The 19,429-nt window shown below is 31.1% G+C and overlaps 1 protein-coding gene across 1 annotated transcript; it reads left to right on the top strand.

Moving 5' to 3' along the window:
• The first annotated feature begins 6,895 nt into the window (after positions 1-6,895).
• On the top strand, positions 6,896-8,255 carry LOC133298977 (protein GL2-INTERACTING REPRESSOR 1-like). Its single transcript, XM_061498393.1, has 2 exons — positions 6,896-7,324; positions 7,457-8,255. The coding sequence occupies exons 1-2, from the start codon at positions 7,215-7,217 to the stop codon at positions 7,821-7,823; spliced, it is 477 nt and encodes a 158-aa protein (XP_061354377.1). The 5' UTR covers positions 6,896-7,214; the 3' UTR covers positions 7,824-8,255.
• Positions 8,256-19,429: the final 11,174 nt, after the last annotated feature.

A 19,429-nucleotide genomic window follows, 5' to 3' on the forward strand; every position in this document is an offset into this window, starting at 1 on the left:
GACAAGCTTTAATAGTTATTTGACCTTATTTATTGGATTGGGTTTGCATCTCAGATATAGTAAGTCCAGATCAATATGGTTGAACCAAAGATATAACAATTCAAGGTAATCCGATTTTTAAAACATTATAACTGAGTTTGAAGGAACAAAAAATAAGCGATATTAATTGTAAATTTATTGTGTATCTATCATATTTGCATACTTCAGTTTAGTGTAAATTGGACTATTATCACGGTATGTAATTGGTGAGGCGTTAGTTAGCAATTAGTTTAACGCACATGTGATTAGTTAGATTTTAGTTCCTAGTTCTACTTTATACATACAAGCCAGATTGCTCATTCTATCGATTTTCCTTTTTTTCTTTTTTCTTTACTCTCTTTAGCTTTTATAATGTTTCTCAACAACTACTCCACATTCATTGCATATGGTACAACTGATCGAGCATGATGAATCCTATGTACTTATTAGCAGAAAAGAGGAAAAGCCTTGTACATTGACAAAGGGCTAAGAATGTAAATCTCAAAAAATAATAAAGGGTTACATCAATTTATACTCGTACAAGAAATAAAAATATTACGCCTAGTCTTAATTATTAAATTGCTTGTATTTAATAATTTACGTATATAAAATTAAGAGAGAAATTTATCACCGCTATATTTTCAGTTAAAATACATAATATATTGTAGAAAAACTTAAATCATTTTTATGAAAAAAAATAAGAAGAATGCTACTCTCATATTACATGAGAGTAGTTCTCTCATGTTATAGAGAGAAGCCACGTGAAATTTACCATTAAAGGATAAAAAAAAAGAGCGGGTAAAATTTTCAAAGTAAGATAACATGAGATAATTATCTCATGTAAAATGCGAATAATATTTCCCAAAAAAAATTGAAAACCACTTTCTAAACATCCTTAGCTGACTTCATAATTTATTTCATGTGAAGTGAACTGATGAATTTATATAAGCTTTAAAACACAAATATTTGTGATTAATGTATTTAATATATTTTCTAAAAACTACTCTTTTAGCATTTGAAAAAAAAAAACTATATATATATATTTTTTGAACCTTTTCAGTAACTTATCTAGTTATCATAAATTTTTCAAGATCTTTTAGTTGAAAAGCACTTTAAACACACACACACACTGAAACGGGCTCTACTTGTAAAAAATAAGTCACTTTCGAACATATATTTGATGCAAAGATGAATTGCCAATTATCTTTCAATTACGGGCTGTACTTACTTTAGCAATGCTGGTAGATCCATTTCTACGATGGGCTAAGGAGCATGAGGTAGGCAAATAATGATTCGGATAGAATGGTTAGACAATCGCACTCCTAAACTTTAATTGTTCTTTTTTTTTTTTCATGTGACACAACATTTCAATTGCTATAAAGATTTGATCAAACAGCAGACAGCAATATTATCCCTCTTAATTTCTATCATTGACTTTGTAATAGTGGCTGTGCCATATTTAGAAAACCAGCAAATAAATTTTGTGTAACATGGGCTCGTCCTCACGAGGTGTCCTATAAATGTGATGTTAATTATTATATGGTTATGATTAGAGCAATTTTGATTGGAGATGAATAACGTAATGGATTTTTTATGTGGTTCATATCTTTTCCGCGGCTTATTCTGTTAGCTTAGCGTACCCCTGCATTCATAGATTTACTTCTTGATTGATCATCACTAATTTCATCATCCAAATTCTAAAGATGTCCACCTACCCTCGTATCTCTGACGACAAAAAATTGAGTTTCTTCTAATTTTCCCCGTCTTCCCTTTAGGGGAGGTTATGGGTCATATTCCCCTGTTTAAAATTTTATTTGATAGCTGTTTAGAAATAATCTTTGGAGTTTCAAGATTTGACTTAGTATTTTAGTGTTACATCTACTATACAGATATCTCTCTCAAAAATAATAACATCAAAATAAAGAAATTTTAATTCCATCAATCGAGATTAATAGATCCACAAAACTAGGGTCAACCCCAGATAATACACCCCACTTCAAGCCTTTGGAATCGTCATGAAAATCATACTCTTCCTAATATACCCTAAATTCACTTCAAGTATGTTTGGTTCACAAATAATTTGTGGCTTGCTGGTTGCAACTAGCAAGATAACGTTTAATAATAATTAATAAAGATATACACGTAGACAGGGCCTTTCTTCAAAAGCAAAATGAATTCACTATTCGATTAGGCACCCCACCTAGTCCACCTTCAATGTGGTGCACATTTGTTGCAAGTTCATGCCAAATTTAATTCCCACAATTTGCAATGACTACGCATTATTGCCTCTTCCCAGCCTCCTATTGCGACTTGTGCTGTTGTGCATATATACTCTTTATCTACAATTAATTAAAGACATACTTCCTGTGCATATAAATTTTTTTCCATGGCTTGAAACAGTTAATCGGTGCTTTACAATGAGAAAACTTGGATAACATAGAAATATGGTCAGTAGTCACATCAATTTTGAAAGTAAAGCTTCTGAATTCCTACATAGATATTCAGAAATAAGAGTCAAGGTTGAGAAGATAACAACAAATACATGTCTGATCAGCCTTCATAAACAAAGAGAGAAGTTGTTATTATTTTGCCATGGAAGCCCCATATTCTCATAAATGATCAATGACCGATATTAGTGTTGTGTGTACTTATCTAATAGATTCAAAATAAGATAGTATATGATGCTTCTGATTTCTGGTGACTCTATTTAAAGCTCCAACTAAATAACTATTAAATGAAAGCAGCTTAGAATTTATTAAAATTACCAGAGTGATCAGTTCTGCATTCACACGATTATCTTATCCCCATATTTAATACTTTACCTAGGAACAAATGGGTGGGAAGGAAATCCACACTCGAGGGATTTTTTTTGGCTGAAGAAAGAAGCCATTCTTTCAAATTCACTGAATGAAACTAAATTATCGTCGAATATCTTCATATATTTGTTAGGAATAACATTTATTTTTTTAGCAAGACCCAATTAATCAATATAGAATAATGCTTATTACACATCACTTTTACTCACTTGTGTTCACTTATGCTTGAGTGGCAACATCATAGTATATGTGTACAAAAATTCTGGTGGAACAAGCTATACAATCAGATGGTTGAAATTGTAAAGGTGTGAAGTTATATGATTTCATAACAAGCATCACTCTGTAATATTAGGAAGAAGCTTAAAACAGTGCAGTGGAGTCAAGGTAAGAGTTACAATTCATTTATTTATTTACTTCATCCGTTTCAACATATCAGTCGCTTTAGAAAAAAGTATTTTGTTTTAATTTAACTATCATTCAAAAAAAATACTTTTTTTTTAAACTTTATTCCTGTCTTTTAGTCTATTTATTGAATGGAATAAGAGCAATATATTATGGAGTGATAGTATTTTGAGTATTTTAATAAAAGATGATTTAGTCAAATAACGCACGTTACATTTTTATATAATACTTTAATTTAATGCATATAATACTTTAATTTAATGCACTATTAATGTAAAATTTGTTTACATTATCATGGATCTTGTTTGACATTTCATTTATTAAATTTGACTACATTAACACACCTCATTCGATATTAAATTTGTTATTAACATGACATAAATGTTCATATTCTAGAAGGCCCAAGAAAAGCTAACGGTTAAAAGAAAAATTAGAGAAATATTTCTTAATTATACTAATTTTTTTTTTTTTTATAACAATTATACTAATCTTAACGTGACAGTAATGAATCAAGATCTGGACTCATAATATTCCTAAGAGGTCCATAAGTTCACTTCTGCTAGGTAACTCATCTATAAATAAAAAGTTAAGGCAATCAGGTAGGCACCTCCTGAATCCTTTCTCTCTCTTAGCTATTACTGTGCATATACCCCACCCTTTGGCTATGCTGTTATTATAGTGCACACTGATCTATTATTCTCTAAGATACATCCCTTATAAGTACATGAAAAATAGCGTCTAGATCCTATAAAAAAACATATCAATCTATGAATGGATATCTCAATCCCATCGGTATCGAACAAAATTCATTTTATAATTGAGGCTCTTTAATAGTAACTTTCCCTATATTTTGCAATTATCTTAGGGGGTATTTGGTAAGAGGATTATTTTTAAATGTCAGGGAAAGTAAAGGTGGGTTTTCTAGAATCCCATGTTTGGTAGCATATTGAAGAAAATTTTCTCAGGAAAGTTATTTTCCCAAGATTCTGTTTTGTGTGTATTTTTAAAACAAAATATCACCAAAAAATACCATCTAGAGGGTGATATTTCAGAAATTTCAGACGATGGATTAATTTTTCAGACAAAAATAATCAAACATAGTATCATGAAAATTAACCCAACATTTCGAGAACATTTTGGCCTACCAAACAATTTTTGGATAATATTTTCGAAAAATTTTCTTTCCCATTATATTTTCGAGAATCGTGATTTCTGGATAAAAATATTTTTTCCCTCTGCCGAACACCTTCTAAGTGATAGGTATTTTGAAACTTAGAGAGTACTCGCATAAATTATATAAAGGTTTAAGGAAAAAAAAATATTAAACACTTTTTAAATTCTCAAGATTCATTATTTCAAATAATTATACTTTTTATTTAGATTCATTATCCAATATTTTACGAACTTGTTAGCAAATTAATTATATAATAGGAAGTTATTGTTTTTCCTCCCTTGTGTGTTTCTTACGTGTGAAACGAGATTTCTACCTAAGTCCTTGAATTTTCCCTATAAAATATTTTTACATTCTCAATTACGTAATCAAAAACTTAAGCTACTATGTGATTATGTGTTTGACATTTAATGATTTTATATTATATTTCTCTAACATACATTATTCATGCAAGCACAATAGCTTTTTAGATTTGAAACGTGGGTATTGTACAAGTCCATTTTTTGATTCTACCTCGTGCTTACTTTATTTCATTAGAAAATAGGAGCGATGATGATCAAACTCGTGATCCCATAATCAATAAGGCTATAATACTATTTAAAGAATTAATTCAATGCAACAACTTAAGCTAATAAGAGATTAATTTTTAATGATTTTATATTATATATCTTTACTATTAATATGTATATCATGATGGTAGAAAACTTAAATCTTAATGCCACCACCGTAAATAAAATAAAAAAAAGCTATAAATCAATAAATTCCTGTATAAAGTAGTGAATGATAGATCTAATAATTCAATAAATTAAATCGAAGTTGACCAGTGAGTTTTTTTTTTCAATGAGTTGCTGAATTTTCAATTTTAACGCACGACTGTTTATGTGGTTCAAATGGAGAAAGATATCCTCCTTATGTGTATGACATCGATGAGATGTTGAATTTCGAAGAAGAATGGGATTGTCTATTTATAGAAAGTAGAAGACATTATTTAAAGCATGTTTCATGAACCTAGGCCACGTTGACCATAAAGTTGCACATATGGAAAATGAAACTGCCCCTTTACAATTGATTTTCTCTCTTCACCAGATTTCATCATTTCCTTGACCTAGGGTTTTTTATTTGGTTTTCAAATATTAATAAATAATGTAGACCTTCTCTGCCGCGAAACAAATAATGCTGGAGTAGTCGTAATTATGGTAGTTAAAATCAGAATTTTTACCTAAAATTAGAAGGAGGGTAAAAAATCGTAAAACGTAAAGTCTTAACGTAAGAAAAATCATAAAAAAACTTAAAAGCGTTTGAAATTTTGATACAATCGTTTTGATTGAAAAAAATCGTAAAATCATAAAATCTAAGATTTAAATCAAAATTTTAACTACCATGGTCGCAGCAATTCACATGCAATAACCCTTCACCTTTTTCCTTTTTTCAATCGACAATTACCTTTGTGCAAGGGAATTATTTTGACACAAATACTATTATTTTTTTCATGCTTAAATTTGATTACCATAAACAAAAACTATTTTCTACACTTATAAAAAATAATAACAATTAAGGCAGACGCTATTAAAATTTAAAAACATAGGTAATATACTAATATATTTAAAAATTCAATATAAAAATGAGTAAATCTCATAATTTAATTCCTGTTTGCGTTCAGGGAACCAATGGAAAAGCTATAAATTACGACACAATTTTTCACAAAGCAAAGGAAAACAAGCCTAAAGGCAGCTATTGCAGGAAAAATTGGAGCCATACTATAGTAAATGTTCCATAGCTCTCCCTGCCTCTGTGGTTGCATTGTCAAATCATGAATCAAATTCTAGACAGTAAGCATTCTTTAATTTGTTTTTAATGATGATAATAATGTCTTCAAAAGAATCAATGGGACCTTGATAAAAACACAATGAGATTCTGTAATGTCTGTTGGACTATGAACTCGGTTGTACTTTCCAAACCAAGTGAGAACCTAGTCCACAAGGTTTAAGATTCAGATGAAGAGGGTGCTGCTACATGCTACATGCAGCCAGAGAAAAATATCTAATGCGAGATAATCGTGTTTTATTTACTTTGCAAAACTAAAATATTTCTTTCAGGATTATATTTACAAATTTTTTGTTTACAAATTCTTTTAACGTCAACTATATATTACATGAAATACATATTTATATTATCTCAAGTACATAGTTGAATTTGTAAACATAATATTTTGCTTCAACCATAAAATTTTCAAACGTGAGGGTGTCGTCATCTAGTTCATTAACCATTGTCAATTCATTTAGTTTGCTTTCATTGTCTTGGGGAACTGTTGAATATTTAAATTTGAGTCATGGCTGTTACACTTGGTTCTCCATAGCTACAAAAAAAATATTGGTATTTACTACATAGTATTAAATTTTATTGGTGTGGGGTTGAATTTTTAAATAAGGGTTTGGCTTTAAAAGCCGTCGTTGGGTTTCTCTTGAGCTGTGTTGCTCTGAGAGTCTTAAACACCGACTCTCCTTAAGCAATGAATGAAGAAAGGCCCTCCCTTCTGCACTTTGTAATTGCAATATTTACTACAAATTTCCCCTTCCTGCATACTTCTTGGGATTTTTCCAAACAATTAATACATTTCCTGGCCTCAATTTACACTCTTCTTCTACCCAATACTTCAATTCAATTCAATTCAATTCCATAACTCTGTTTCTCTCTCCTCTCTCTTTCTCTCTCTCTCTCTCTCTCTCTATACACCCTACACCCTCCACCTCTCTCCCTCAATTAAATTAAGCTTTAAATCACTCCCCCCTTCATTTTCCTTATATAAAATGGCCTTCAAGGTCCATCCTTTCTCGCACAACATAGATCACTTCGCTGCTTCTATCCCTGTCACTCTCTTTTCTGTCATTCCTCTTCTTCCACCAACCAACCTTACACAGTGAGTCATCACTGCCTTTTTTCTTCTTTTTCAATTTCAATTTCAATTTATGATGCTATTCAATCTCCTTTATATGCTTTATTTTTTTCTAATTTTCCATTTTTTTTCTAACGTTCTTCGTGGAAAAAGCAGAGGGGAAGCCATGAATCGCAGAAACGGAAGTGGTCCAAAGCTTGACTTGAAGCTGAACCTATCCCCACCGAGGGTTGACAGGAGACTGGAGTCGCCGACAAGATCCGCGACGGTGTCTCCGACGTCACCACCGAGCTCTTGTGTGTCATCGGAGCTCAACCAAGAGGACAACCCAAGATACTCTGACAGCCCTGAAGCCACTTCCATGGTTCTTGTAGGTTGTCCTCGTTGCCTCATGTACGTGATGCTCGCTGAAGATGACGCCAAGTGCCCCAAATGCAAAAGCACCGTTTTGCTTGATTTTCTTCATGACAACAACAACAACACCAACAACGACAACAACAACAACAAAAAAACCCACCGTTAGAAGGAGCTAGAGTTAGGATCCCCTGTTTCTAGCTCTGTTTTTCTCTGCTGTTATTGGTATCGCTATTCCTAGTTGTAGGACATAATATATTAGCTTTTAATCCTAGGAATCTCCTTTTTAAATTACTTTTTTTTTTTAATTTTTTTAACTATTTTCCCCTTGTATGAATAGTGCTACGTGCGCTCCACTTTTACCTTCTCTGTATTCTGCTTTCATTGAGGAAATCCCAACAATTTTGTCAAAGCAGGGGATGCAGAAACAGAGTGGAGCGTAAATAGCACTATTTCTAATCACATATAGAAAGTAAGTTACTGGGAAATTGGGAATGTTAGGAGTATCTATATGGGAACTGGGGCTTTAGGTTCAGATTTCCTGCTAAAAGTGTAATAGGGCTTAACCTCAGGTGCCCTCTTAATTTGCTTGTTGAAATTTAAGGTTAAATCAACCTTAGTTTTCCTTGACTCTCCTTTTTTTTTTTCTCTTTATTAATCATATTTTAATTTTACTGTTTCATCCAACCAGGCACACATGCTGTAATTATTAATGTTAGCCACCATAAAAAGTAAAGAGAGGCAAATAAAATAGCGGCAACAAAAATTTACTCCGTTAGATCCTCTGTACTTGGTTAACAGTTGGAATTGTTTGAAAGTTAAGACCCAACAAACCGATGTTTACAGCTCAATCTATTGCAGTAACCTCCTGTGAAGTTAACTTCTCATGTGCACTTTTTATGCAAGAAAAAAGAAAAAAACTAAGAAGGCTTGTATAAGTTGAAATCCAAGCATAATGGTTGGCAACTAATTGCGGTAGATAAATGTGATAGCTGACTTTCTTGTAGATCGCCTGTTAACAATTTGGGATAGTATCTAATACGATATCTAATAGCTTATATTTATCATCATAAGAAAATCAGTTTTTTTAATTTCATTCATATCCCCTGACATGATCCAATGTAGTCAACCAGAAGTTTTGCCTATAATAGCTATTAAAAAATAGGGTGCATTTTTCCAACTCCTATGTTACAAATTTCAAGTAACCACGAGTATAATGAGAGCAAAGGCGTGAAAGTCGTATGTCGTGTAGTATAAGAAAATTTTATTGTGGGTTTGGAAGAGAAAGGATGAGGGAATCAAGGGATATGGTAGAGGGTGGGTTGGGTAGTTCCAAGCATTGAAAAAAAAAGGCTATTCTATTAAGACCATTTAAATCACATAAATGCAAGAGTAATTGAGACGGTTGAGAATAATGAGAGAGATATTACGTCAGATGATAAATGCTCAACTTGATTCCACCCATTTTTTCCCCCTCCTTTGCCAATCACCACTTCTATGTCCTTGATCTTTCTTTTTCTTTTTTTTCTTTCTTTGCAATTCACTTTCTTTTACCTATTTCTCAGCCAAAATGCATTGCTCACGCCCATCTGCAAATTTCCCTCCATTTGTGTTTATCTACCTATCATCTCTCCTTTTCCTATTCATCTCTGTTTAATTTGCTTTGCTTTCACTCTTTTCTATACTAAGATACATGCGAATACCATAATTGCACCAACGAAGTATCTCCTATTGTCAGTTTCATTTGTAAATTGATACTGATAGTATGACGAGTATTAGTCGACGGATTATAACCAACCATTTGACTGAAAGCTTCCAAACAAAAATCAGAATCAGAATGCTGCTAATTTATACTTAGTAATCTTCCTCTTGTATAATATGGGAGTGATTTAAGTGAAGAAACCTTATTTTTATAAGTAAATCTTAAACTTGTAAATATAAAGAACTAATTCAATCTAAAAATTTAAGTCATTAGTGAGACTATATTAATAATTTTATATTATATTTCTCTTACACGTCCTAACAAAAGGAGTCCATTGGATTTGAGGGATATGTAATGCATTATTCCACGCCTACTATGTTAAAAACTTCACAATATTTAATTAATTTTTTTAATAGAAGAGCTATGAGGATTGAACTTTTCACATAAGTTCTAATAAGATATAAAGAACCAATTGATATATGCTATTAGATGAGGCTAATTAATAATTTTATATTATATTTTTTTTAAATAATTTTATGTTAGAAAGTCCTATAACTAGATTATTTAAGTATGGAACATTTCGGACAATGATTTCTGGTACATATAGAGGAGGAACAACTTATGTTAATGTAAGTTTAAGCCATTGATCCCAATTATAATTTCAGGGTTGAAGGGACTAATAAATTAGATTTGTCAGATGAAAATGAGAGCAATGAATACTGATAGATATATAAATGCGAGGGAGTCAAATATAAAATTAAATAGAGATGATAATATAGATTGATCCAATATAAAATGATGATATAATTTCTCTCTTTTTTAATATTAAGGGTCCGTTTGGATGAGCTTTTAAAAAAATGACTTTTTATGCATTACTTTGTTTAAAATATCTTTTTTTAAAACGTAAAATTATTTTACGTTTGGATGTATGATCTGAAAATCACTTTTACATAATAAAGTTGTTCGGACGTTTAAATAAAAAAACACTTTTTATATATAATATTACAATAAATGAGAGATAAAATCAGTATGATAGGATAAGGTTAAAATTGTATTTTAAAAATGAAAGAGGTTATACTTATTACCTTTTTTTCTTACTACTTCTTACTACTAAATCTTAACCGTTGGTTTCTGTCAATTATAATGACCCTCACACTAGTAATTGTGGATTTAATATTGAAGAATAATTATAAGAAAAAGAAATAAAATCACCTTTGGTGAAAAAAGAGTTAAAATGACAGTTTTTTTTTTTTGTAAAGTTAAAATGACAGTTAAGTGGTAAAAATACGGGTAAATAAAGTTACTCAAAAAGTGAAAGTAAAAATAGAAACGTGATTAGAAAAATATTCTAGTCTATTGAGTAAAGTTTGGTAATGATAGGAGGTGTATAGATATATGAGCTTATACCTGCTGGTATAATGGACTTATATAAGTGACTAAGGAGTCACTATTCTTCTTCGTTTTTTTCGGCCGAGATAGAGAGACAGAAACGAAATGGAAAGAAAATGGAGATTTTCATGGAAAATCTTCCAAAATTCATAACTTGAGCTAGAGACCTCCAAATCACTCTGTTTCAAAGCCAAACTGGTGAGAAATTTTGAGAGGAATCCATTAGTACCAATATTTCTGGGTGGGTTTCACTGTAGAGAGATCTTCTTCCCCAAAGATTTCAAATTTCATGAAAAAGATGGATTTTGATGGAGCTTGAGGCCATGGGAGCTTAGAAACTCATCTCTCCTTTGTTCTAGAGTGCATTGTGGTAAGAAATTTCCCTTCCTTTTCATGTTTTTATGAAGATTGGATTTAGGTTTTCATTTTGAAGATTTGGTTTGATTGAACATGTTAGAGCTTGATTCAGGTTTAGCTTATGTTGAGAAAAGTGTTTAGATGAGAATTTTAACGGTGAAAATGTATTTAAAAAATTAAAGATACCGTATTTTTGAATAGTATTGTATACATGAATAGTGACGTATACATGAATAGTATTGTAAAGATGAACAGTACCATGTATATATATATATATATATATATATATATATATATATATATATATGAATTAATGAATCTTGGATTAGAGGTGTGTGATAAGCTTGAATTTGATGGACTAAAGCATTGGAATCATGAAGTTAGCATGCATTCTTTTATGTGCCTCTTAGCCATTTACAAAGGAAGTATGTGCTATGAGTTACTGTTTTACAAATCGAGCATATTTTTATGCGTGGAATAATATTCTAAGGTTTATGGACCTTCGCTTTGGTGAAATAAAAAAGAAAATAAGGTAGCTCCTTTGTATGACCTTAAAATGAGTTTTAGCCATTTTCAAAGGAGGTATATGTTCGGTGATATTGTTTCGCAAAGTGAGAAAACTTATGTGCGTAAAATAATTTATATAGGTGGCTAAGCTTGGGTTTAGGCACTAGACAAAGAGAAATCTTATAGCTCCATTGTAATGGGCATTCTGCCTTAAATTGGGAAAAATAGGCTTTTAGGTGCTAAGAGGAGTAATGAGTATTCTAAAGGCCTTTTCGGACTATCCTAAGACTAAGTGAATATGTGAAATTTTGTGGAGATTTGTTGAACAAAGAACCACCCACTCATGACTTAATATGATTAAGTAAAAAGAAAATAAACAATAAAGTGTGTGTCTTGTATATTTACATGGCATTATATCATTTTATTGAGTTTTGTGTTGAATTCCTTCTCTAGGTGTACCTAGGGACTGTGAACGTTTGGATTCTTGTGGAGCATGATAAGTAGCTTGTTCTTCAAGTAAGCAAATTGTAAAGCTCCAAGAGGTAAGCTCTATGTTTATGGGGTTCGCTCCTACTTTGTGTTTCCACCATAGTGTACGGACTGTGGTCGGGTTGTATGATATGTATGAGATATATGATATAGATGCATTCATATAGAGCTATATGATAATATGATATGTTTTTTTTTTGATGTGTTTACTTTGATATGTGTTAATATGATATGTTTTGTTGATTTCCGCTTGGGGTCTACCCTTGGGAAAACGTACATTGATTCCCACTTGGGGTCCTCCCCTGGGGTTGACTGTGTACACATTAGTTATATGACTTGTTCTGATATGATTTCTGTATTGATCTTTGGCTGGAATTGACTTGTATGGTACACTGATGTCTTCTTGGGTTCCCCTGAGATTGACGGTGTACGCCTCTGATATGTTCTGGTTCCGCTTGGGAACACGTGCGTTGATTTCCGCTTGGGGCCCTCCCTTGGGAATGACTGCGTACGCCTCTGATATGTTCTGGTTCCGCTTGGGGTCCTCCCTTGGGAACACGTGCGTTGATTTCCGCTCGGGGTCCTCCCATGGGAATGACTGCGTACGCCTCTGATATGTTCTGGTTCCGCTTGGGGTTCTCCCTTGGGAACACGTGCGTTGATTTCCGCTTTGGGTCCTCCCTTGGGAATAACTGCGTACGTCTCTGATAAGATATGTGTATATGTTTTGTTTAGTTATGATAATTGATTATATGACATGTTTTATGTGATATGTATGATGATTTTGTAAATGATATTTGTTACGTACGTTAATTTTCGCTTGGGGTCATCCCTTGGGAACGATTGCGTACGTCTCTGATATAACATGTTTTGTTCTGATGTGAGTATTGTGATGATTTTTGTAAATGATATTTGTTACGTACGTTGATTTCCGCTTGGGGTCATCCCTTGGGAATGACTGCGTATGTCTTTGATAAGATATGTATATATGCTTTGTACAGTTATGATAATTGCTTATATGATGTTTTGTATATTATGTATCTGATTGTCATGCAGGAAGTGAGCCCAGGGTATGGAGAATTTTCCATAAACCTGGAGTTTACTAGAGATTCGTCTCTAACCCCGTTTGGGAATATGATTTCAGGAACACAGTTAATTGAAGAGCCTCGTGGGACAAGGACACAAACCGTGGCTAGGGGTACTAGTATGAGGATGTGGAGTTCTGGGTGGCTGGAGGCTACTATTTATTTTAGACGTATTTTTGGAAAAGATGTATTGTTGTATAGTGTTCATATTCGATGCATGTACATTTATGTATTCAGGCATATTGATATGACTATGTAGTATTCAGTTATGTTATGTATTGGATTACATGCTATTAGATTAGTGGCACGGAGCCAAGTTCTGCATGCGCCCATAGATGGGTATCTGAGTATATTTGCATGACTGGTACTTCTGGATATATATATATATATATAGTTTAAACTGTCTATCAGGAACTCTTAAGAGTGGGATTGGAAAATCCCCAGTTGTACGACTTACAGAGGTTACTCTGTCTGATTTTCGTTTACGCCTAATGAGAAAAAGAAAAAGTTAGCTCTTATTTTCATAAGTTTAAGTCTTCTGTTGTTTCTGTTAAGTATCATATGTATGTTAATTGAACCGGCTCGAGGCTGAGAATGTTACATCAATCTAACGGTTATAATTTATTAAAAATTAATAATTAATTAATAAGTAAGATCTAATAAATTATAACCGTTAGATTGACGAAAATCAACGGTTAAGATTTGGTAGTAAGAAGTAGTAAGAAAAATAGGTAGTAACTATAACATTTCCCTATAAAAATTTATATTATCTTTTTTCCAAAAAAATATATATATTATCTTTTCATTTCTGCTTTTTTTCAAAAGCAACCAACTACTGGCTATAAAAAAAGGTAGCATTTTAACTTTTATTTTAAATTTTACTTTTTTAAAAAGTTGTTATCTAAACATCTAAAAATTCTCAAAAGGACTTTTATTTTTAAAAAAATCAACTTTTTTAAAAATAAAAGCTCATCCAAACGAACACTAAATAGCTTGTTACGAAAAAAAGTTATTTGAATAGATTGACCCGCTAACCCATCTCAAAATGTGATAGATTGATATTTAAAATCCATTTATAAGGATCGGACGGGCTGACCTGTATTATCATCTCCAAAATTAAATGATTAAGATGTGCGAAGAAATAATTAATAGGCTATGGTTTTGGTGAAGATTCTTCAGTGCTTTAAAATATGAAAAAAAAATTATATTTATAAACTACACTATGTATTAGAGATAGTTTATTCCAATACACAATGTACAATTCCTAATACACAATATAGTTTGTAAAAATTTATAAATAAAAAATTATAATTATAACCCTCCCCTTAAAACATTATAGGAAAACAAAGTATCGTGTGATGAATAACAAGCTTAAGAACTAGGGGTGTTCATCAACCAATCCAAACCGCGAAAATCGAACCGAAAAATCGATAACCGAATAAACCGAAAACCAAAAAACCAAAAACCAAATAAAAATCGCAAATTTTAATTGGATTGAATCGGATTTCGGATGGGTTGATGAAAACCGATCCAATCCAAACTGATCCAATATATTAATTATCCTCTACCTACTTGTCCTTTCTCCAATCATAGCCCAAAAATTTCTAAACTCAAGACGCATTAACTCGTCAACTAAACCCAAGAAAAAACTTAGTCACGTCTCATCAACTATAGTATTGTTTACTGATATTTTTGTATTTCAAAATTTTTTTTGTACAAAATCAATATATACAAAAGATGGTATTTGCACAATAATCATGAAACTAATTTTAGGATATTCAAAAAACCGAAAACCGATCCAATCCAAACCGAAAAAAATTGGATTGGATCGGATCGAATTTGAAAAAAAATCTAAACCAAATGGATGATTACATGATCAAACCGAAGGGATTGGATCGGATGAGTTTTGCTTCCAAAACCGATCCAATCCAGACCGCGAACACCCCTATTAAGAACGGTACTTAAGAAATGTTGAGGAAGACCGAGTGCCCAACAATTCAAAGTTGGGACTAATAGCCTCTTTGGTATAATTTTTAAGTTAAAAATTACTTCTAAATTAAAATTAAAAAAAAAGCTTTAAAAAAAACTAAAACCATTTGGTGATAATATAAGGGCATCTTTAGTACACAGTATAGAATAAGGTCTGATAGTATAAGGTTTGATTATATGAGACCTGATTAAATTTTAATACTATTCAGCGTTTGATATGATATTGTGTAAGATAATATATTGTATAACATAATATCATTCAATGTTTGGTAATGTACTGCATAATACTAGATAAAATAAAAATAAATATTTTTGACAAAAATACATTTTAATAATTAATTTATATAATTCTCACAAATATATCAAATGATATTAATTTTTATTGAAATCTGTTAATCAGTGTATCCAAAAAATATATTAATTTTTATAAACATAAAAATCTTCAATTTTTTTTAAAAATTATATATTGAAAAATTATTTTTTATTTTAATATTAAAATAAAAAATAATATATTAATTCTTGAGAATTGCATTGGTTAATACATCAACCCCTTATTAGGCCTAATCCTACTCTCCTAAGCCTGATTAAGTTATACATCATCTTGATGAATAAAAGAGTCCTGCTGTATAAGTTTATACTATACGATGGTCACACCAAACAACTAAAAATGTCATAACGTATAGTATAAACTTATACTATCAAGCCTTATTCATCACACCAAACAGGAAATTTGAATGAGAGAGATGAAATGATTTGTTACAAGGTAGAAAATATTTGGTGTAATAGATATAGGTACATCCATGAGAAAACTTTTGGGACTTAAAAGAAATTATACAAAAAAATATAGGTTAAAATATAAAAAAAAATCTTTTTTAATAAAAGGGAATACCGAGTTTGTTACTTCCATAGTACTGAGGAAGTTTTCATTATAAGGATAAAAGGTAAAATTTATAAATACAAATTTAAAATAAGAGAAAATATTTTGTCTTTTTAAATGATATAAGTTATGTCTATAAAAAAATATATAAGTTATGATATTAAAGTTGTATTTTTTTTTATTTTTCACATCAGCAGACAGTTTATGAAGAAAGAGAAAATATAACTTTAATACTATAATTATGTATTCCCTGAAATACATAGTTATATGGGGGATAAAATAACATAATTTAGATCCTTCAAAAGGACAAATTATTTTCCCTTAAAATAAAGACAAAACTGAAAAATAAATATAAAAATTCTAAGCATTACAAGCTAGCTATCTTTTTTAGTTTAGCCTTTCTCCATGATTTAGAATATGTTTGGCAATTATTTTTTTAACTGTAAATTACTTTTAAGCTAAAGTTAAAAGGGAATGATCCGTTTAAAACTTTTTTTACAATTTTTTACAAATTATACTATGTATTCTCAAAAGTATATAGTGTAACTTAGTATACTTCTGGGAGTATAAGTGGGGAGGGTTATATTATATTTACAAATTTTTTATTTACAAACTCTTTCAAATCACACTATGTCTGACCAATAATACATTCTTAGTAGAGTACATAGTGTAATTTGTAAGTTTATATAAAAAAAAAAATTTCAATATAATCTTAATGTTTTTCGTAACAGGAAAGTTGGTTATTGATATATGGCACAACACCTTCCAGTTTTTAATTGTTTTGTACTTACCATTTATTTATTTTCACACTATAGCCAATGCCATCCATATCCCGTGTCTTCTGTCTTGCATAGTATTATATTGATAAAAAAAAAACCCTATTACGTTTATTTCCTTTTTTATTCTTATTTTCCTCTAGAGTTTCCAATGTCCTCATGAGAAGGGAAGGGTATATACATAGAGATATGCAACTGCGTTTCATTCCGACAGCCAGTTGTTAGAAAAATTAAAGAAGATACTTTAAAGATAAAAACAATCTAAAATATACGATTTTTTTATGTTCAATTAATCATCTATAGAATGAAAATAGTAGAAGTGTACCCGAATCCATGAAAAATATTGATGAAGAATTTATGGATATCAATCTTTCAAGCCTTACAGGTACAATTCTTCTTCAATAATAAAGTCTCACATGTTTCACCAAAAAAAAAAAAAAAAAGTCTCATAATTTCTAAGAATGGCAGGTTAGAAAAGAAAACTATGCATATGAGTTGACACCCTATCTTTTTCACAATAAGTTCATGTCCATTTATCAAAAGTAACAACTTTTAATTCCATATCATATTAGGAAGAGTAATGACTTTTGAATTTTTCTATTTTTATTTTGGTCTGACAAAAAATTAGAAATAAGACTTTCGAGATCTACATATTATAAAGCTTAAAAAAAAACAAAATGAGATGTCACTAATCCTAATAATTTAACGGTTCGTTTTTTCTGCTGTTACTGCAAATAAGTTATCTGCTATAAGGCTAATATGACGTCATTTTGAGGCAGAAATCATGATATTTTATAATTATAATTTATTTCAAGTTTATAATAATCTTTATATTTATAATTTTTTAAGATTTCAATACTAAAACGACATTGTTTTGAGAATAAATACAGATAACTTATCTGCATTAACTGCAGAAACATTTTCCTCGTAATTTAATCCATATAAGATCAATTCAAAAGGGATAATTTTTTAAATAACTTCAATTCATTATTAATGATATGTTTAGGTCACACATTTTTATTTTGAAGAATCTGATTATTCAAGAAGTGGGGAGTATTTAGTAGTAATAATTTATCATTATTTTGTTCTGGCCATGGAAATGCTAGTGAAGCATGGTTATTTGCGGTAGTAAAGTTACGGTGGTCCGTCCAAATGTGGGGAAAAAAAATTTCACTCTACTTTTTTTTATATATTTTCATTCATGTCCGTACAAATTTTTCACAGGAGCAAAATTGGACTTTGATAAAAATTGGATCAGACATTTTCCCTAAAAATTTCACTCTACTTTTTTTTATATATTTGCCCAGTCATTCAACTTTGTATGCAAAATTGGATCAAAAAAACGGTGCTCAAATCCTATTTTAACTGTGATATTTCACAGATGACTAGCTAACTGATAAAAATTGGATATGGTAACTGCTAAAACTATTCTTTGTAACCTGTAATTTCAAGCTGGTTTTTCATAAATATTTTATCTTCAACTAAACATAGATTCAGAAAATTTTATCTAATTTTTTCGATAATATTTTGTCCAGCCAAACAATTTTTTTTACCTAACTCACTTTCCCTATGTATTCCTGGTAAAATAAATTTCACGAGTATCAAACAGCCTCTTGAAAGCAAACATAGAACACAATAAGAACAAATAGAAAAGACACACTGCATTTCCTGTCAATCCAGAATTTGTACAGCTTACCTCCATTTTTATATGTAATTATTAAAATAGTCGAGAGAGTGGAGCCACGAGTAGGAAATGCATTATGAATTATTGAATGATTTGCATAATTACCTGTGCACATTCAGTTATTAGTGGTGACGAGGAATTGTGATAACTGGTAACAGAATCAGAGAGTTGAGATAAATAAGGTGTGATTAAGTTGCTGCAGGGTCCTCAAAAATTGCTGTAGTAGAGATAAAAGGAGTGGTAATTTCAGAAGTGGCTGTGATGATGCTCTGCGTGGGGTTGATGAAGGTGATGCCAAGAGTCTTGCTCCTGATATAGTCTTGAAATATACGTTACCAAGATAAAGTGACATCTGCAAGATTACCCAAAGAGAAATATGAATTTATAGAACGAAATCTGTGTGACAAAACGAAGGAAGAAATCAAATAACATTCTCAGAAAATAACCATCAAGGAAATTTTCAAAGTCTCAGCAGATGTAAACTCAAGAATAAGCAGCGGATCCAGAAAATTAACGAAGGGTGGGCACTCAACAAGTTCAGGTACATATAGATCTAGGTCTAGTCTGGAATGTGACTTGCAAGCCGCTGTCGGCTGATTGGGTTTGGTTTAGATCTAGATCTGGACGTATTGTGACTCAACTGGACCGATGATGGAGGAAGAAGCAAATGTTCCAACTTCCAATAACGGAGATTGAGGTTTGAGAGGAGATGAACCAGTATGTATATGCGAATAATGGGTCTAGAACAGAGCTCTGCTTTTAGGTTTAGATAATGAAGGTGAAGAAGAAAAAAAACTCACGAGAAAATAAAAGAGAATAAGGAAAATTAAAGGGGCAGGATATCGTAACAACCAATTAAGGTTACTACCAATCAATTTTACCGTTAGATAGATTATGTTGATCCAATGGTTATATTTATT

This window comes from Gastrolobium bilobum, unplaced genomic scaffold (genome assembly GCF_033153095.1).
Source record: "Gastrolobium bilobum isolate Gb01-03AN ecotype WA unplaced genomic scaffold, APGP_CSIRO_Gbil_v1 utg26361, whole genome shotgun sequence".
Taxonomy (NCBI): domain Eukaryota; kingdom Viridiplantae; phylum Streptophyta; class Magnoliopsida; order Fabales; family Fabaceae; genus Gastrolobium; species Gastrolobium bilobum.

What these genes read in the sequence shown, in the direction of transcription:
- LOC133298977 (XM_061498393.1), top strand. Translation starts at nt 7,215, where the DNA reads ATGGCCTTCAAGGTCCATCCTTTCTCGCACAACATAGATCACTTCGCT. An exon ending in CCACCAACCAACCTTACACA is followed by an intron (nt 7,325 to 7,456) that starts GTGAGTCATCAC and finishes TGGAAAAAGCAG; the next exon opens with AGGGGAAGCCATGAATCGCA.